This window comes from Myodes glareolus, chromosome 13 (genome assembly GCF_982192425.1).
Source record: "Myodes glareolus chromosome 13, mMyoGla1.1, whole genome shotgun sequence".
Classification (NCBI taxonomy): domain Eukaryota; kingdom Metazoa; phylum Chordata; class Mammalia; order Rodentia; family Cricetidae; genus Myodes; species Myodes glareolus.
Genome location: NC_142038.1, coordinates 65,947,326 through 65,968,564, shown reverse-complemented (window position 1 = coordinate 65,968,564; position 21,239 = coordinate 65,947,326). Strand labels below are relative to the sequence as shown.

The window sequence follows — 21,239 nt, the reverse complement described above, 5'->3', positions numbered from 1 at the left end:
CCAGCAAACCCAGCAGGGGTCCAACTATGTTCTTCCTATAATCTTAGCTTTAGGAGGCAAACACCACTTCCTCTCCTACCCTGCTGCCAGATGGTATTCTCAAGGCCCCTGAGCTGGCTGGTAAGGAGCTAGGTTGCTTCAGACAGGAAGACTTACATGTTATGCAGCCCTGAAGAATAGTAGGACAGGGTGGGGCTGGGAGAGCGAGTCTGTGGCCGAATAGGCTTGGCTGTGCGAGGAGGGATGGAGGGACTTGTGGACAAAGGCTTGGAGCTTCGGGGTGGAACAGGTGGGGCGTTCAGGAGCCGGCATTCTTCCCTGACCTGGTGTGGGAAAAGAACACTCCAGGTTAGCAACAGACTGATAGGACCAAGGCATGGATTTGGAGACGGGGGTGGAAGGTTGAAGGTGAGGTTGTGGAGACAGCTCTGGCTTGCAGGGTTGGGGGGTACTTTAAGCAGTAAAGGCAGTGGGTAAGCAGGAGGGACACATACAGAAAAATGGGGCAAACAAACAAGCACACACACACATACACACACACACTATAAAACTGCTGGGAACAGACTGATCTGGAAGAAAACTGTGTGGTGAATGTCAGCTTCTGCGGAAATAAAGCAAGAAATGGGAAATAAAGCTTGAAGGATGCCAGGGTGCATGGAGCAGACGTGGATGTGGGAGGCAAAGAGGGTGTCAATCATGACGATGAGAGAGGATTAGGCTCTGCTTGAGTCCTGTTTATTTCCCAAATGCAATCCAATTGGACTTTGGCAATGTGGACTTCATTTTTTTTACACTGATTTTGTATATGCACACACACATGTGTGAGCTGTGCCATGGAACCTGTGTGGAGGTCAGAGGATAATTTATGGGAGTCAGTTCTTCGTATCAACCATTTGGGTCCTGGAGATCAAATTTAGGCCCTGAAGCTTGGTGGCCTTTACCATTGAGCCTTCTGGGCCAAAATGTGGGCTTTCTTCAGGGCTAAGGCCCCACTGACAGCTATGTCTGGTGCCTTTCAGATATTGATGTGTGTACATTCAGTGACCTTGTTAAGATGCAGATTTGAATTTAGGAGATCCAGGCTGGGCTCTGAGAGTTGACATTTTCTTTCCGTCTGTTACGGTGCTGAACTCAGGGCACTGTATATGCTAGACAAACGTCCTAGCTACTGAGTTACGATCAGCCCTTTCAAAAGTTATTGTTGAAGCCAGACAGGGTGTTGCATGTCTGTAATCCCAGCACTCAGAAGGCTTACAGCAGCAGGATTGCCATGAGCTAAGGCTAGCCAGGGTTCCATAGTGAGAGTCCATTTTAAGAAAGATCCGGAGCCACTACCTTTTATTTTTCTTCCTTTTCTTTCCTTCCTTTTCTCTTCTTTCCTTCTTTCCTTCCTCCCTTCCTCCCTTCCTTCCTTCCCTTCCCTTCCTTCCCCTCCCCTTCTCTTCCCTTCCCTTTCCTGCCCTTCCCTTCCCTTCCCTTTTTTTTGTTCACCCCCACCTCTTTTATTTGGTACAGTTTTCAAAGTCAGTCATGCTGGCTTGGAACTTGTGACCCACCTGCTGCAACCTTCTGGGTAGCTGGGCTTACAGAAAGGCATGACTGTGTCTGGCAGAGTCTGTATTTCCAACAAGCAGCAGGGTAATTGTGATGCTATGGGTCTATGGACCACACAGCTGCAGAGGGAGCAACGAGGTAGTACTCCAATTCCAGAGCAGAACTTTTACTGATACAAAGCTACCCTGCCAGTCAGATGGCCTCCACTTATCTCCATACTGGGGATGATCCAGGTGACCTAGGATGCCTGGGGCTTCAGCAAGTGACTGTCCTTACCCACGCTGGCTTTCTGGTCATTGTAGCTTTTCTCAATACCATTCTTATTCATGAAGCGTGACTATGGCATGCCCTTCTCCATGTCAGGCAGCAGGGGGCACTTGATGCCTGGCTGTGCTAGTCCACTCTGAACCTCCGAGACTCTGAGACAAACCCACTTGCTTTCAGGCTGCATTCCCAGCATTTCTCTCACCTTTTCCAGCAACAACGTGTCTTAGGGACAATGGAAATAGCAAATGCCCACCAGCTTTGGTGATGAGGATGCTGAAGATGAAACGGACGGGCTCATGAGATACATATACTTTCTTTGTTGACTATATTTATGCGGGGCCTCCAGCTGGAGTCCAGGCCTGATTCTCTTGCTAAAGAAAATCAGCTGGAAAAGGAAGCCAGGTGATGATGAGTAGTGCCTTGAACCTCGATTTAAGTGAGGTGGAAGCAATCTTATTTTTTATTAATTTTTTTGAGACAGAATCATTTTGAATGATTTACTTATTTTTAATTTATGAGCATTGATTGGTGTTTTACCTGCATGTCTGTCAATGTGTGTGAGGGTGTCAGGACCCTTGGAAATGGAGTTACAGACAGTTGTAAGCTGTCATGTGGGTGCTGGTAATTAAACCCAGGTCCTCTGGAAGAGCAGCCAATACTCTTAACCACTGAGCCATCACTCCAGCCTGGAGACAGAATTATTGTACAGCCCCACTGGTCTTAAACTTTGTATGTAGTAGAGGATGACCCTGAACCCATCTTTCTGCCTGTACCCACCAAGTGCTGGACTTACAGGTATACCCTACCATAGCCAATGAGGGTGATTAAAGAGCACCATTCACTGTATTTCATCATGGCACCAGGGGTTTCTGCTCCTACCCACAGAACCCTAGTCCTAGGACTGGGTTGGGAAGAAGAGGGCTACGTATTCAAGCAGCTCTACAAGCTAAAGCAAAATACTTGGGTAGGAGATTTCCTCCTCAATGGCTAGAGCAAGTTTTCTGTTTTGTTGCCTTTAAAGAAGGTAATGCTGCAGAAAAGTAGCCCGTATCAGAGCTCTGCAGCAAATCCTGACCGCTGCAGAAAACCACAACAGGTCAGTGTGCAGATACCAACTGGTCATGTAGGGGCGCATCCCAAGGGATACACCTACAGTACAAACCTCTGCACTAAAGGCTCACGAGATAGTTTGGAAGAGGAAAGATCATAAGAGCCAGAGGACCAGGCAATCTATCTGCTGTGATATTTTCTCCTAGAAATGACAGGGAAGCCACACCTACGGTACCTCGACAATATGGCTGTCTAAATGAGATCTCAACAAGGACACCACCACAGACAGGCTAAAGAGCAAGACGGAAATATGGGTCTCGACCTTGTACAAAGAACTACAGGAAGCTAAGGTTGAGAGGAGTCTTTCCCTAGAGAGGAGTCCGCTTATTGATTATTCAATACCAAGATGTCAGCTCTGAAAGCATGTACATGTAAACAACAGAGAAAGAATTCAGAGAGTTGTGTTTATATATTTATGTGCTTATATAAACTTGGAACAATAGTAATTATAAACAAAGAGGACATGGATTTGAAAGAGAATGGGAAGATTGGATGAAGAAAAGGAATGGAAGGAAACAATTATATTTTTATTTTTTAATAGATTTATTAATTTTATATTATGTGAGTGTTTTGCTTGCATGTATGCATGTGTACCACATGTGTGCTTGGCACCCACAAAAGTGAGAAGAGGGTACTGGTCCCCTAAAACCAGAGTTATGGATGGTTGTGAGCCACCACATAGGTACTGGGAACTGGACCAGGACTTCCACAAGGGCAACGAGTGCTCATGGCCTCTGATCCATCTCTTCCACTCCATCATTATATTTTAACAAAAATTAATTAAAATAAAAGGTGGGCTAGGTGTGGCGGTCCACGTATACATCTTTGATTCCAGGGTTTGGAAGCAGAGGCAGGTGATCTCCGTGAGTTTGGTTTAGAGAGCGAGTTCCAGACTAACTAGGACTACATAGTGAGACCCTGTCTCAAAAACCAAACAACCCTCCTTAAAGAAAAAGATGGTAGCTGTGGGCGACTACAGAAAGGGACCCATAAGCAATGGGGTCTGGAGAGCAGGGAGGACTGTTCAGCTCTGACACTGGGGTGCTCTGCTTTTCTCAAGAGGAACTGGCTGATGTTTTAGTTTTTTTAATGAATGACTTCTCAGTATCATAATTAAGCAGAATGTAAGAAAGAACTTAGTGATGAATTCAATTTGGAATATTCTACATTTTAGAATCAGTCGTATGATACTTCACTAGGGAGCAGCTCCCTCGCCTGTCAACTGAGACATGCTGAGATGCCCATTGCAAGGTGCATTTCAATTTAAAATATTTGGCTGACCTTAACCTTGGAACTCCAAAAATCATCCACTTGCAGCTGAATGGGACCTGAGGTATGTCCCCCTTTCCTGTCCTTATGACTTAAAGCACATGGGGTGTTTGGACAGCACCTTCATAGCTGGGCAGTTCTGAAGTTCTTCCCGTGGATGGGAAAGGTTCACAGGAAGCAGCTGTAGATGTAGCCTGGTGTGGGGGAAGCTGTGGCTAATGGAGGGTTTACAGCCAAACTCAAAATGAAATCTGGGACCCAGGCCGTGTTAGGGGCTTCCCCAGGCTCTGAAAGGAGTCCGGGTCTAACTCAGTTCATGAAAAGACCAAGCTTCCTTAAAACGTCCTTTGGAAGGACGGTCATATTAAAAGCAACAACTAATCCTCAGCATGGGTTTTGAACATCTTCCTGCACAGGCACAGAATGAGGGGCTCATGTTGCCCCAGGCTGGCAGGAAGGGCAGTCCTCAATGCAGTAAGGTGGCTGGCAAGCCACAGCCCTGGGCTCTTTCAGCTTGGACTGCAGACACAGGTTTTCTGATGAAGTCTTATTTCATGGCATAGTATGGGAAGGATTACATGCCTCGGCGGGATGTACACATCCTGGCATTCAGAAGTTATAAATAGTGAGGGTTGGCTGTGCCATCTTATTTCCTGTCTTTCATGCCAGCTCTCAGTCTACTCTTCTTCACTGCTTGATTTGATTCAACACAAGACATTTATATCCAAGAGGGCAGCTATGCTATAAATAAATTTCATCTCACAATAAAAGCTAACGGACAGGGCAGGGTGGCCAAGCAGCCTGTTTCCTGCTTTCTTCCGTATTCAGTTCACTTTCACGTGCTACACGCCCAGCACATTCCTTCTGGAAGTCTCCGCATGTGCCTCTTGCCTGGTTGATGAAGACTAGCCTTGTCTGGTCTTCCACTGAGGCCTTTGCAGGCTGGCACTGACCCATCTTTCTGGGCCAATTCTCAGACTCTTCTTCCTCCTTCCGCCCCCCACCCAAGCCATTCCTTCTCCTCTTCCTCCCTAGCAATGGATCTGTTTGGAGGCTCCTCTGTCACTTGAAGAACCTTGTGCTTTCCTGACTCTCCTCTGTTTTAGTTTCTTACTAGCCACCACACTCAATCGACCATTCCTGCTGTCTGGTCCTAAAGGTCACATGTTCTGTCTAGCCACTAGGCTGGATCCCTGCTCCTGAGCCAGGCTAACACACTGTTACAGTGATTCACCTTCCATGTGCATTGTCTTAATTTTTAACTTTTTATTTTGTTTAAAAAAGAAAACAAACTATCTTTTTTCATTATACATACCAATCTAAGTTCCCACTTCCTCTCCTCCACACCCCCCCCCCCCCACCGCCCTCCATCCACTCCACAGAGAGGGTAAGGCACATTGCTTTGGGGAAGACCCAAAGCCTTCTTTACTATATCTAGGCTGAGTAATGTATCCATCCAAAGGGAATAGGTTCCCAAAAAGCCAGTACAAGCAATAGGGCTAAATCCTGGTGCCAATGCCAGTGACCCCTCAGTCAGTCCCAGCCATACAACTGTCAACCATATTCAGAAGGGCCAGTTTGGTCCTATGTTTGTTCCTTCCCAGTCCAGCTGGTGTTGGAGAGCTCCCATTAGCTCAGGTAGACTGCTTCAGTGGGTAAACCCATCATGGTTTTGATCTCTTTGCTCATATTCTCACTCCTCCCATTCTTCAAGTGGACTTTGGGCCATATGCATTTAATTAGCTCAAAATGACTCAAAGAGAGTCAAAACGGAATGGACCAATGTCGTTGTTATTACTCTCTAGTGGATACAGAGCTGAGAGATCTGTCCCCTCTTGCTGGAATATATTACACAGAATTTCAGGTGAAAGTTAACTAAATAGGTTAATTTCCTTAAAATAAAAAAAATGCAGCAAAAATGCACTTCTACTTTTAAATGTAAACTGGACATATCTTTACATTCTAATGTGGAAAATTAGATAGTTAAAGTCACATGGGCTCGGTATAAGTTTCTGTGGCACCTGGCATATAGACCACCATCCTGTCTCTATCATAATTTGATATGCTAACGGGGTAAAAAGACAATGACTAAATTCTTCAACTAGAAATGGCTTGTATGGTTAGCGTTCCCATGCTCCCGATAATTCCTATCCCCAAATAGGCATGTTATACACTATTCTGTGCCTGGTAGACGAGGGCTTTCAGAACCTCAGTTGGCAACAAGGTGTCTGTGCTTTCAGGAACAAACGCTAAGCTTGCTCTATGAGGAACAACGTTCTGTTTTGAGTGACTATTCATTGGATCACAGGTGACTTCGCCCATCTCTAGGGGACGTCTGTGTGCGAGACATTCCCCGCACCAGCCTCCTACTGTTTAAGCAAAAGCCAGAGGACACAGTTATGAACCCAGGTGACAGTGTGAAAGCTGGCTCCTGCCAACCCCGAGCCTTGCCTCTTTGATCCCCAGGGGTCTTCCCTCATCTTACCAAACACAAGCCACTATTACTGTGGGTCACTTGTTCTTGGTATTTACACAGGTGACAGCTAGAGCCAAACAGAAAGTTAGTTTATGTAAAGGCACAACTGTGAGTTGGTCTTCCAGAGCCTATGTGGTACAGGGAGGTACATTCAAGTTCCTGCCATCTAACTCACAGAAAACATCTAAGAGAGCAAGAAGAAAACTGTCACAGGCGTCTGTCCTGGGCGTCAACAGCTAGGACATGGTCTACTCGCACAGTTTCTGAGAGTCTAGTGACTCCTTCCCAACATCGCTAACTTCGTTTTTCTACTTAGACTTTCAAATGCATGTTGAGTGTCTACCATTGAGGTTGGGCTGAGTGCACAAAAACAACGAAGATAAAAATTGGTAAGTGTATTAATAGAAATATGAGCAGAGGTTCGTGGGAGCACCATGAATTTACTCAAGATAGCAGCAGAATAAGTTCATAGGATGCTTGAGTGGAAAAGTCTTGGGGAAACAGGACTAAGGGTGTAAGAAAGGCATAGAGGGCACGATGTTAGAAGCCCGGTACGTCTAGCATCCACATTTAATATCTAACAACCACAGTGCCACCTAACAGGGGCAGAAACTCAGAAGAAGAGGGCAGGGAGAAACCTTGACATTCACGGCTGAAAATACTGCTTGGACTAGACTTTGTACTCACGGACGGACTCTGAAGTTCCGGCGGCACTGAGTGAGCCCCCAACGGAAGGACAGGACGGGAGAAAAACAAGTGAGGGCATTGTGCTGTCCACAGAGAACACGGAAAGATGGAATGGGGGGCGGAGGAGGGAAGATGCAGAGAGAAGATGCAGGGCGAAGATGGAGAAGCATTACTGTGAGGACTGGAAGGTGGAGGAGTGGTGTGGGAGAATTGTCTGTATTCTGTCAATCATGTATTTTAATAAAACGCTGATTGGCCAGGCAGGAAGTATAGGTGAGTCAACCAGACAGGAAGTATAGGCGGGGTGATGAGAACAGGAGAAAGCTAGAAAGGAGGAAATCCATTCCTCCATTCCTGTGCAGACCACCGAAGAGGCAGCATGTAACTTGCCCAGCTGAGAAAGGTACTGAGCCGTGTGGCTAATGTAGATAAGGATAATGGGGTAACATAAGTTATAAGAGCTAATAAGTAGCCTGACCTAATGGGCCAATCAGTTTATAATCTTATCGAGTCCCGTCTGTGATTTTCTTTGGGGTTTGCTGGCTGTGGGGTACCGGGCAGGACAGAAACCCCAACAAGCCGGCTCCTCATGTTACAGAGGAGAGGATACCATACGGCACTCAGCGGGTCACTGGAAGGCTCAGCAAAAGGGGCGTGAGTGATTGAGTGATGGGAAGGGCATAGAAGGCACATTCTGGTGAGTGGAACCAGAAGGAAAGGAGAACGGAGAGTCGGTGAGACGGGCCACTTACCGGCCACTTGCTTCTGATAACGGCCAGGAAGGAAGGAGGAGCGGACAGATGTTAGAGAACCTTGAGAAACGTGCCCAGGCACATCTCATGCACCTCTGGGCCTGTATGCCGAACGTTCGCTGAGGAGGATGGAAAGGAGCAGGAACACAGACTCTCACTGTTGCCTGCCTTTGCCGTGCCTCTGCTGGCCACACCCCACCAGAAAACTTAACCTGCAATCAGCTAGCCGCAGGATAAAATGGGTCTAACAGCACGGGGGGGGGGGGGGTAATCCTGAAGGAGTCAAACACAACTTCAATAGCTGGGTTGAAACCAAATGCATCATGGGATGGGACACTTCCTTGGCTTCTTTTGAAGATGGACTGGAACGTTAGACTTGAACTCTTGCCTCCCGGGAGCAGGTATTTAGCCTTCCCTGCCCCCTAGCTGTGAGAGCATCTGGCCAGGAACAGGGTAGAGGACCAAACAGTTGGGAAAAATGGATAACTCTTTTTTTCTTGAAGTGCCCATGTTAAGAATAATTTATGAAAGTTAAATGTACAAAGTGGGTTCCTGCGTGGTTGGAAAACAGGCTGGAAAATATATATGTTTTTACAACAAAAATTCAAGTTTTGCATGTCATTGTGGCATTTTTACATATAATGAAAGTTTATTTCCTCCTACTCCATAATTTTGTCGTATACTTCCTGGGATTAAAAGAATACAAAAAATAAAAGTTGCCTCAAGTATCTACGGAGGGTGAGACTTTGATTAGGTGACATTTCTTAGGAAGCCTTTATTTCTGGATACGCTGCAATTCCCTGCTCTTATTCTGGGATGGAAGTAATACACCTCCACTAGCTGACCAGTGAGACAGCTTAGGAAAAGGAAACAGATCATATCACCAGTCACATTCTTTGCTTACCATCCTTTAGATGTATTTCTGGGAAAAACTCAGTTGTATAGCAGAGGTTGAAGAGAAGCGAGTGGGTGTGGGGACACACCCTCCGAAGTCACGCCTCTTTAGAGCTCACTAAATCTACTGCACACACCTGGTGGTGGTGGTAGAGGTGGTGGTGGAGGTGGTGGTGGTGGTGGTAGTGGTGGTGCTGGAATGGGGGCAGGGAGGGGCGGGGGTGGGGTGGGGTGGGGCAGGGGTGCTGGAAAGATTACACTGCCTGGAACTGTGAGCAGTCACTAAAGAGCTTTTGACTCCTCACCTGAGTTGAGTCTTTTGCTTCCATACTGACAGCACGTCAGCCACAGACATGCCAGTGCTGAGCTTGGTGGAAAGACGGGCTCACCTTCATTAGGACTTTTTTTTCTCCAAGAGAACCAAACTGAGGCCAGCGCTGGCAATCCAAAGAAAGGAGTTTTGTAACTACATTGCCTTGAACTTTGTAACCTTGTCTTCCCTCCATGCTCTCTGCCCTGCATTTTACATTTCTTCCCACACTCGGTCTCCCAGATAACAAAATCATTACAGCCCTAAGAAATCTTCTTTATAAAGAGGCTTTTATACAAAGAGTTCATAACCCTGTCACATAGCCATAAGTGGGTATTTTCAGCCAAACAGAAACATAAGTTTTATCTTATCGAAAGGCAATGAATGAATCTCCACTGGATTAATTACCCAAGGCCAACCTACAGTCGAAATCCCCATTCTCAGCCGGGGTGTCTTATTTTCCTTCCTTTCATTGCACATCAACCACGAGGATCTGAAATGGAGCCTACTGGGAGAGGGCCTCCAATATTCAAGCCTCAGGCAAGGGCGACGAGAGGGAGCTGCAGTCACTCAGCTGGAGGCAAGAAGGGCAAGCGGCTCTGAAAGGAAGCTGTTGTTTAAGATCAAGGGTGCCATGCAGTTGGGGCCTAGGATAAAGACTTTCCTGAGAAAGGAGAAAATATATGACATATATCACTCACGGCATATACGGCATATAGCCTTCCTGTCTTCAGTGAACGTCTGAAACAAGACTTTCCCACCAGGGTACTATAATTATCTTTATTAGCATCCTAGTCACTGAGAGTTCCAGTGGACATGAGGGAGGAAAAAAAGTCTTAGTTTAAAAAATTTCATTTAAAAACAACCTACCTGAAATAGAAGGCAATTAGTTTCAGAATTACCAAAACAACATACTAATTTAGACGTCATTTCAATTAATAAATGAAAGCCCAGGTATGGCTTGCTTACAAAGTATTCCTCAAAAGTTGTAATTAAAATTAAATGCCAAAGTTCTAGGAGACCTCATTAATTAGCGGACTCTTGAATGGAGGCTATTGTAGAGCAGTTAGCTCGATGCAAATGATCACTTCCGTGTGTCTTCTTCCTGGCTGGAGACCGAAAACCAGGGCCTCGTGCACACCAAGCCAGCGTTTCAGTGCTGAGCTATATACATTCCCGGGCTCCAGCTTTCAATTTCTAATGGCTTTCAGTATTTAAACGAATATTAATACATCTGATGTTCTTAGGTAAACCTGTCTTGTAATGCCTTTTCTGATTCTAACATGCTTTTCTTTAAGGATGAAAAGACGTAGGTATCACTTGTGTGTAGTGTGTGTGTGTGAGTGCAGGTGCACACATACCATGGTGTGCATGCGGAAGTCGTGGGACTCTTTACGGAAGAGTCAGCTCTTTCTTTTCTACCAGGAGTTCTCGGAGATGAACTCAGGTTGTCAGCCTCACATGTGAAGCATGCTTAGCCACCTCACTGGCTCCTCCCTATATTTGACAAGGAGGAAAATACAAAGATAAAATACAAACTTGTGGTTGAATTGTTTCTCATGATCACTTCTCTTAGTTCACAGACAAAGCTTTCCACAGCTCTTTCTTAACCTGGGTAGTTATGAAAGACCCAAATTCAGAGGCGGGGCACCGAGGGCTAAAGGACCGGTGATGCCACAATCCAGCACCAGAGGAAGGGAGAGATCCACCACGGCAGCCTGGCTTCAGACAGCTAAGCAGGCAGCCTAGCTCCTTGGCACTTGTTCACAGGCACACTTTCTACAAGCACCCTCAAGTTCTTCACACCCCTTAAGTCCCCTTGAAATGACATTTGTTACCGGAATCCTCAGAGTGCTGGGTGATAGTGCAATTTCTTACTATTGGGTTTATGGTACCACAGAGTTTACGATGCTCTCTGTCCACTGCCAGATAACTGTGAGAGACACTTACCCTGTGAGGTGTTTTCAAAGGCAAGTTAAAATACTGTTCTAGTTGTATTTTCTAGTTGTAAATTTACTTATTATGTATACAGTGTTCTGCCTGCATGTCTGCCTGTAGGCCAGAGGGGAAACCAGATTTCATTACAGATGGTTGTGAGCCACCGTGTGGTTGCTGGGAACTGAACTCAGGACCTCTGGAAGAGTAGCTGGTGCTCTTAACCTCTGGGCCAACTCTCAACCTCTGTTCTAGTTTTAAAATCAAGTGTTTTCTTGTATGAGGGAGAGCAGCTCCTCTGAATATTGATCTGCCTCTCTGGACTTGCACATGTCCGCGTCTTGACCCTTTGGAGGGACCTTACTTCCCCTCTCCACTCATTAGTCAAGGAAGGATGGGATGTTGGGGATCACTCAACTGTCCACTCATCCTGTGAGTCTCATTGCGGTGTGCTCCCTTAAGGCATTATTAATGATGAACATCCCACCTACTAATGACGAGTGGCTTCATTCTTCATCCTACAGCCCAGTCCTCACACCCCGCCTCTCAGGAGCTACAAGGACATCCTGTCTGTCTGAAAGGACAACATCACTTTCTATTTGGCTGTAAGCTGGAACCCAGCCTACATTCAATTACTGCTACTCTTCATTTTGAATGTTTACTAAGTGCTAAGGAGACGTGCCAAGTCCTTTGTGTAACACAATAACACAGTGCAGAACTTATCATCCCCCAGGAACTGACTCTGGAAGGCTCCATATTTTGCCCAACTGTAAAGCTGCTAAGTTGAATGAGGATGCTGGTCCACATGGGGCTCTCAGGCATGACTACATGTAATGATCTATCCTGTGGTGTGGACACCAGTGCTCCCCTGAGTTCTACCATTGGGGAAATGACTCCAGGGATCTAGGGATCTTTCATTCCCATTGAATGTTAAGCTTGCTGAAGCCAACTCAGACACTGGCTTCCTTCTAAAATGAGTTTCTTCTAGTGCCTGTCAGCCCAACTGTCTACTCAGGCTCTAAGTGTGTCTTACGTGGTGTGCTTCACTAAGGGCATTATTAATGATGGGTTTCCCACCTTCTAATGATGAGTGACTTCATTCTTCCTCCTATAACTAACTCAGTTCTCATACCCACCTCCTCTTTGCAGCTGCGAAAGCATCCTGTCTGTCAGAACAGTTAACAAATTCACAAATTCTGCAGTAAAACTGGGTGAGATCAGCAGCTCCAATCCAGAGCTCATCCCAAGTCTTCCTTTCACCAGCATTACAGATTGGGCAATGCCCACAAGCACCTAAGTGAATGTACAGAAGATGCTAGTCCCAGATAGGACACTGTTGCCCAATTGGTATCAGAAGGTGGAGACCTGGATATGAGGTTGGTTGTTTTAGAGTTGGGGATTAAACTGATCTTTTGTGCACGCTAGGTAAGTTCTCTGCTTCCAAGTTTCACACCTCTAGTCAGACTCTAAGCTTCATACCTCCGGTCAGACCCTGGGCTTCACACTTCTGGTCGGACCTGAGCTTCACACCTCCGGTCAGATCCTGGGCTTCACACCTCTGGTCAGACACTGAACTTCACACCTCTGGTTAGACCTGAGCTTCATACCTCTGGTCAGACTCTAAGCTTCACACCTCTGGCCATAACCTGAGCTTCACATCTCTGGTAAGACCCTGAATATTTTTGATATTTTTTTCTGCTTGAGATTTTGCTATTTTCTTGTAAAAAAATTCATCCTGTGTGGTCACCATACCTAACATTGCGCTATGTAAGGTCACTTTCATAGAAGTGTGTACTGTATACTGAGCATGCACTCCTATCTCTAACACTCTTCTCTCCCCACTCTTGGTAGCCCTCTTAGTTCCCCTAAATAGGTCCACTTCTACTTTCCTCTCTCTCTCTCTCTCTCTCTCTCTCTCTCTCTCTCTCTCTCACACACACACACACACACACACACACACACGCATGCACACACGCACACGCACTTTTATAAACCAGGGTTCTCAAATAACAAAAAACAAATGCTGTCTGTCTTTCTGAGACTGACTAATCCCCTTAATATAATCATTTCTAGTTATATCAATTTTCTTGCAAATGATATGACTCTGTCCTTCATAGCTGCAGAGATTTCCACAGTGCACAAACAGCACACTTTCCTTCTCCATCCCTCTGCTGCTGGACACCTGGGCTGTTTCTGTAACTTGGCTAATGTCAACAGCATTGTTCTAAACACTGATGAACAAGTCTCTGAGATGCTGACTTTGAGTCCTTCAGGTAAACAGTATGCACTGCACTTCTGATAGCCACGAGAGGTGGGGACGGGGAGAGGGAGAAGCAGGGCACAGGCAGACAGAGAGAGACAGAGGAGTTCTTGAAGACTGTCGCTTGTCAAGTGTCCGGGTAAACGTTCTGTAAATATTAGGGGGCTGGAGTCATAGCTCAGTGGTTAGGAACCCTGTCTGTTCCCAGAGTACCCAGGTTCAGTGCCCAGCATACACACGGCAGCTCAGAACTGTCTACAACTCCAGTTCCAGGGGAGTTGACACCCTCACACAGACATGAATGCAGGCAAAACACCAATGCACATAAGATACAATAAATTATTAAAAAATATTAGGCAGTGGTCGGGAATTAAAGTCATGAATAGAGACCCACAAGGAAGAACGGGTCATTATAAACACACGGATCAAAGGATAATGGACTTAAGAATAACTTTCAGGTCATCATAGTATAGGGATCCTTGCAAAACTCATTGAAAATTACCTTTATTTATTACGTGTGTGTGTACATGCACACGTGCCACGATACAACGATACAAGCGTGGGGGTCAGGCAGCTCACAGGTATTGGCTGTGTTATCCTGCCACATGGGTCTCAGCTACTGAGCTCCGGCTGTCAGGCTTGGTCACAAGCACATCTCGCCTGCCCACCTGACAAAGCCTGAAAGTGACAATGGCCTGCCAGGGACCTTGGCAGGTCCCTTAACTTGGGCTCTGCTGTAAAGTGGCCAAGTCCCTTCCTCCCTAGACATCAGCTCCTGTTTGCTTTTCTCTAAGACACTTCTGTCAAGAGGAGTGCGCTCCTATTCCAGAGAGGCGAGTGGTAGCATGTTGTTAAAACCCCCTGAGAAACTGTCTTTACCGAGAGGCGGCATGATGACGGTGTAATTCTAAGTTTCACACAAAGAAACAAAGGCCATCAGTCGAGTGGAGAGAAAGCACAATGCACAACTCAGCAGCAACGGGTAGGCATCTGAGAAGAAAAGGACGAGCAGACAGGTACCAAGGCCAGCACCGCACACAGGACTGCACCACAGGGCCACATGGCAGAGGCAGTAACTGGCCAGCTCGCTTCTTCTCTGTGGCTGTTCTACCACTCCAGCAGTTCCTGCAGGGGACGGTCAACTTCCTAGATAAGTGTTCTCCTGGCTTTGGTTATGGTTTAAGTGGGACGTGTCTCCCAAAGGGACACGTCTTTGAATATTTGGTCTCCAGCTGGTAGATTAGAGCTGTTGTGGAATGCTATGAAACCCTCAGGAGGCAGAGCTCAGTTGGGAGGCGTTGATAAGTGGAGGTGGGTACTTCTTATCACTCTCTCTGCTTCCGGTAGGTGTCTGCGTCCTGGTAGTTGCTACACACTTTCCCTGCTACAGAGTCCATCAGCTGCCACACCTTCTCACCCTGTGCAGTCCCCACCATCAGTCCAGATAATGCTTCCCACAGGCCCCTTCCATCACACTGGTTTGTTACAGTGACTTCAGGGAGTGGGTGGGATGGGTGCTCGACACAAGGCCAGCTCTCTGCCAGCACTCTAAATACCCAAGGCAGAACTCTGAGTTCACTCTATGGGAGCACTTGAATTTATACCCCATTAAAGTTCTTGTTTGAAAATCATAAGCTGAAGCCACATCTAACAGTCACGACAGTCTCTGGTTTCCCCACACATACTAAAAATGGAAAATTCATTTATGGGTTTCACAGAACCCATAAAAAAAATGGCTTCAGTTAAAATATCTAGTCTTTCCTTACAAAGTAAATGATTTTCAGGTGTTTATAACACACCCTCTATGTTTATCGTCTTTTATAAACACTGGGCATGCTGAGAAGAGTTTCTTGTGTCATGAGAAAGATCAGCACGGACTAGAGGCCTAGGTCTTTCTCTGTGGCATTTGCTTTTAGTTTCAAATTTAAGTCTGATGTTTTTCTTTTAGAACCAAGGTCAAGACAGGATGACTGCTCAGTCATTTTCTTCCTAAAGTTATTGTAAGTACCATTAGGAGGCTTAAATCATCCTAAAAATGCTGCTAAATCTTATGCAAGTGACTTAACACAGACTGACGAAACAATAAAAACTGTGTCCATCAGTGACAAGTATCTTGTTAGCTACCCTGCTTACAAATCTCAGTGACCTCAGACCAGCCACGCGACAGTGACCTTTGAGGAGAGGCAGTCTTGGTGCCCACCAGAGTCAATGCATTCTTGCAAACTGACCTATGTTCTTGCCAAAAGGCCCTAGGGACCCACCCAACCTCAGGGGTGTGCCAAACAACCTCTAAGGCACTTCTCTCCATGAACACCTAAAAAAAGTACTCATCGATTGGGAATGAAGACATTCTGAGATAACCAAAGCTGATCACAAGAAGCAGAGGATCTGGGGCAATACACTGAAACATGCAACAACACGAAACATTAATCTTCCCACCCCCACCAAAGCTCTCAGTCTTTGGTAGGCAAGGCATCAGTCATAGTCACGATGGGACTTCTTAGCATTGACATTTCTGTTCATCTGTCACCAGCCACAAAACAGCAACAGTAACAAAAACCAAGTGATAATAGTTTCCAGTCTCTAGATTTGGTTGCATAAGTGACCCTGGGTGTGATCACCTCGATGAGCACACCAGTCAATCAACAAACATTTGGGCCACGGCAAGTAAGGCAGGATCAAAGTTCAACAGGAACAGCTCAGACAGCTGTGTTCCTGATACAGATCAGTGTGATCATGAAGTCACGTCAGACATACTGCTGAGATCTGCCATCATTAAAGGGGTCTAGTGCTTGATAGGAAGGGGACCCTGGACTTGTTTTGCTATTTATGGAATATCCTTAGGGAACCTCTGACATGAATATAAGGTTTGAGGGTCCTCAAGTCACCAAGAACTCTGTAAAAATTCTAGGATCTCCTATGGAATACAGGTATTTCTCTGCATTGTGCCTGGAGGTCTTTGGAAGGTTCTGTAGAAGCACAGCACAGTCCAGTCTTGCGGTACCTGGGAAGCCGAAAGGGAATCCTGCCTTAGGAAACCTCTGTAGCAGCCCCCAGGCTGTCCACATCCTGCTCCAGCTTTCTGACTGTCCTTCCCTTCATGGACTCCCACAGAACCTGTGCACTTAGGCCATCTCTGGATCCACATCCTCTTTCTCTGGAATGCCCCTCCCCCAATTTCTCTTCTCTTCTTTTTTTTTGGGGGGGGGGTTTTTCGAGATAGCGTTTCTATATGTAACTTTGGCTGTCCTACAACTTGCTCTGTAGACCAGGCTGGCCTCAAACTCACAGAGATCCACCCTCCTCTGCCTTCTGAGTGCTGGGATTAAAGGTGTGGGCTGCTGCCACAGCCACCACCATCTGGCTCCTCTGCTTTCCTAGTTCCTGCATAAGGCTTCACTCACTGGTCCCCCACCAGGAGCTCCTCTCTGTGCTCTGAACTGCCTCACGTGCTCTCGGTCTCTTGACTGCTCCTCACCCTTTAACCTGGACAGCAGCATCTCTTTGCACTTGCTACCTCTTTTACAACTGAACAGTGCCAAGCCCACAGTGCTGCTCCTCCTGATATCTGTATTTCTAGCAGCTCTCCTAGTAACTTCACAGGTTTGAAGGTGGATTTTCTGCAACTCTAGGGTCTCAGTGAGGCATCCGAAGACCAATTAATGGGGGAAGTGTGTGGGAGGGCTGCCTTTTCATTTCTCTGCTTTTAAAAAATATTTATTAAAAAAACAAAAAAGATTATTTTATTTGTGTGTGTGTGTGTATGTGTGTGCACACAAGTGTGCATGTGCACATGTATGCACACACCCCCACATAGGCCCACAAGGTGTTAGATCCTCTGGAGCTAGAGTTACAGGCAGTTGTGAGCTGTCTGACATTGGTGCTGGGAACTGACCTTGGGTCCTGTGCAAGAACAGCAAGGGCTCATAACCGCTGAGTCTCCTCTCCTGTAAAAAGGATGCTGAATGCTAGATAGAAATGTAGCAGATGTCAAATAAATGGAGAGAGTGATCACTGGTGCCTCTGTGGCTTTCTCCTCCAGACAGAAAGGGATTCTCAACCAAGAAGGGTGGTCAAAAGACAAAAGAAAGGTCCTTCCTCCCGTGTCCTGACTTTGGATTTGGGGGCTGCTGGGGATTAGACCATGGGCCACTGTTGTAGAAACTATATTATTTGATATATTATATTATTTGAATCACTGCTTGGCCTGTTAGCTCTAACTTCTTATTGGCTTACATCTTAATTTAACCCATTTCTATTAATCTGTGTATCGCCACGATGCTGTGGTTTACCAGGTAAAATTCTGGTGTCTGTCTCTGACAGGGCTACATGGCTTCTCCTGACTCGGCCTTCTTTCTCACAACATTCGGTTTAGTTTTCCCCGCCTAGCTAAGTTCTGCCTGCTATAGGCCAAAGCAGTCTCTTTATTTATTAACCAATAAAAGCAACACATAGACAGAAGGACCTCCCACACCAGGCTACATGCATGGCAAGCATGGGCTCCGGCATTGACGTAACCACCCCAGCCCTTAACCGAGCTTTCTGCACTGAAACTCCATAGGCACCTCACCAAGCTCCGCATTATCCTCTAGTATAAACAAAACTTCAGGGCACCTGGTTCTGCGGTGCGTGTGTACCTGAGCCCACTCCCCACTATGATCTCAGTATAACTCTGGGACATGAGAGCGCTATTGGAGATACTGAGGTCTCCTGTTTCTCCTGCTTCCCATCTCAAGCACAGAGGATGTGCTGTCCCTTCAGACACAGCACTGTCTCTACAAGTGAACGACGCCATTTCTCTGACTTCCTCTTCCCTCCTCTCTCCATACTCACTTTGTCTGTGAATATTGCTGGTCTGCCTACAAGCCACATTCCAAACCTCACGTCTTCGGGTCGCCTATCACTGACAGCTGCTACAGTTTGGACACTGTCACTTATAACCTGTTACGACTGTCCCTTTCCTGGCTACCTAGCATTCCCGTCTCATCCCTGTAGTTTGTTTTCTAGGCAATAGCAAGTCAAGCGTAAAGATCCGCCATTAGAAGCTCTCAGGGTTTCCCGCCCAACATAGAACAGGTCTATCACCCGCCCAATGAAGTAGCTGGGCTAGCATCCATATTTCACTCCAAATCAAGTACATTTATTCATTCTGACGATCTTGAATAGGGAACTCTCTTAAAGAAAATAAATGAGCTGATGACTGGCCGGACAGAAGAAGGACAGGCACACCATTCACACCCAGAAGTGACTTACGGCTTCAGATTTGGGAGGCACTGGAGGTGGAGGTAGGGCGAGTTCTGAAGACTTCATTGTGGCTCCCAGGGTCGCAGGGGAAGGGAGAGAAGTTGCACATTTGGACCGCGTGGAGCTTCTCAAGGGGTCACACCTGCTCTTCTCACTGAGGGAGCGAGTGAGAGGCTGGTGGCTAGGCTTGCCTTCCTCCAGCCACAGCTCTTCGTAGGGAAGGTCCGCCTTCCCTGGGATGCCCCCCGACTCCTCACTAGCTTCTGGGAAAAGGTAGTCACTCCCGCTGTCGCCAGAGTCTTGATAGGGAAGGAGGTCATGAGGAAAAGGAGCCCATTCTCCCCCAAGGTCCCTGCAGCCATGGAGGTTCACCTCACTGTTGCCGTGAAGATTGTTGCCATATACGCAGACTGAGAGTCGGTGGAAGGACTGGGTGAGCTCATCGCGGGCATAGCTGAGGGAGTTGGGTAAGTGGTTGTGGCCAGAGCAACGGCCCTTTTTGGGGCTCTTGCAGTCTTCATTCCAGTCTGTTTTCACGTCGCGCACAGCCCGCGAATACTCATCGATGTCAAACTGCTCTTGGCAGATGCCCAGCCAGTGATGGACTAGGGTTTCCGGCCACACCTCTCCCTTCACCAGGTGCTCTGGGAGGCTGAACTTGGGGACAGTCAAGTGCAAAGGAAAGTGCATGGGGAGGATCTTGTTGTTCCGGAGCACACAGCACACCACCACCGTCTTGGTCTGGATGTTAACGAACTTGTAGCGGTGTCCCTCTCTGATGAAGTGAAGGTCATAGGGGTTTCTGGGTGGCGGACTGGGCACTGTCACATTCACGGGGAGCCTAGTCTTCTCCACGATGTTTCGGATAGTGTGTTCCCCTTCCTGCATCTGAAGCTCCAGGGGACTTCGCGTGCTAAACCTGCCCTTGCATTGGAATGGAAGGCTGATACTTTCATTGGTCCGGTGGTTCATGCAGATGAGGCAGGGCATTTTGCCTTTCCCCAGCTTGCTGATGGAGTTGAGTTTCCCAATCTTTTTGAAAATTGTGTTGAGTCGCGACTTCTCCTTGAAGGTCTTTGCATAAAGGATTTCTGCCTGCCCCATTAGGGTGAGCTCATCCCCAGTACACAGGGTGATGTTGTAAACTTCCGTGTCTTCATTGCATTCGCCGGATGCAACCTATGACATGATAAACCGAATTCCATGTTAGTGAGGACATACACACAGGCGAATGCTATGCTTCACTTTAATTCTAAATGCGGATGGTTCAGTTTTATTGACATGGCTGACAACAGCCACATTTTTCTTATTTGTCACATATATTTATTTTAGAGAGGAACTGGAGTAAATGCTGCCGAAAACTTTCTTGTTCTAAACTAGCGTTTTATTTATTCTCTGACAATTTCACACACTTCTACACACATCTTGTAGAAGCAGAGTCTCCTCTGTTTTCTTCTTCTCTCAGCCCCTGTCCCTCTCAAGTCGCTCCTCTTCCCAGTATGTTCTCTCCTACTTTCTTGTCTTTTAAAGATTTTAAATAACCCACTGAGTTAGCTGGGCTTCCCTCATGTGAATGGGTGTGGGGCTAGTTACCGGATCATGGATGGTTTATCAGTGGCCATACGCCTGAGGAAGATAACTCCCCTCCTCCAACAGTCATTAACTACCAATACCCCTCAGTTGAAAAAAGCAAGCTTGATGTAAGACAACATTAATTTAGGTTTTAATTTAGTTTATCATTGTTTTTTACCTTGATCTTTTTGAGATGTGGCCTTACACAGCTGAGGCTGGCCTCAAATCGACCAGGCAGCTGGGGCCACCTTCGGCCTCTAGCTCCCAAGTGCCCTGATTAAAGGCACATGCCAGCACTCCACTTTTACATTGGATTATTAAAACAGCTTTACCCCATAGACAGAGAGAGGTTTACTTGATGGATAATTATTTTGGAATATTAACATTATTTTTTTTGCCACTACAAATAACATTTCCATAAACACTGTAGAAAAAAATTCATTTTGGAATTTAAAATTTTATTAAAGTTTACCTGTTAAAAATCTCCTAATAAATAGGTTTTTAAAATTTGGAACTGAGACAAAGGATTACAAAAATTTGTGTGTTTTACTAGATATTGAACCTGGGCTTTGAGCAAGCTAAACAACTGGTCTATCACCAAGCTATACCCCAGATCCTTAAAATGCTGTATTTCTCCATTAAAAAATTATTATGCAAGGCATTCATATTTATTGGAAGAAATACAAAACATAAAAATAACACAAACCTATATTACTTTCTTACTTCATATCATCTGTCAAAAATCTTACATAAATAGAAAAAAGAAATGGTATGTATCAGTTATCTCAGGGACTTGCAAAGCCACACTCTTGAGTTTCCAACTGTAATCTCTCCATTTTCCCATGTGCATACCTCACTAGTAATAACTGTCATCTAATACATTTATTTATCATGCAACGATGGCTTTCC

General features: G+C 46.1%; 1 protein-coding gene across 3 annotated transcripts in view; it reads right to left on the bottom strand.

Annotated features, from left to right (window-relative positions):
* The window catches only part of Garem1 (GRB2 associated regulator of MAPK1 subtype 1), a 170,953-nt gene that overhangs the window by 6,424 nt on the left and 143,290 nt on the right, over positions 1–21,239 (bottom strand). For all 3 annotated transcript variants that reach the window (XM_048442662.3, XM_048442663.3, XM_048442664.3), the window contains exons 4-5: positions 18,768–19,937; positions 157–323 (exon numbers count right to left, since the gene is read on the bottom strand). In XM_048442662.3, coding sequence (XP_048298619.2) covers positions 157–323; positions 18,768–19,937 — 1,337 coding nt within the window. The remainder of the gene's footprint in view (positions 1–156; positions 324–18,767; positions 19,938–21,239) is intronic.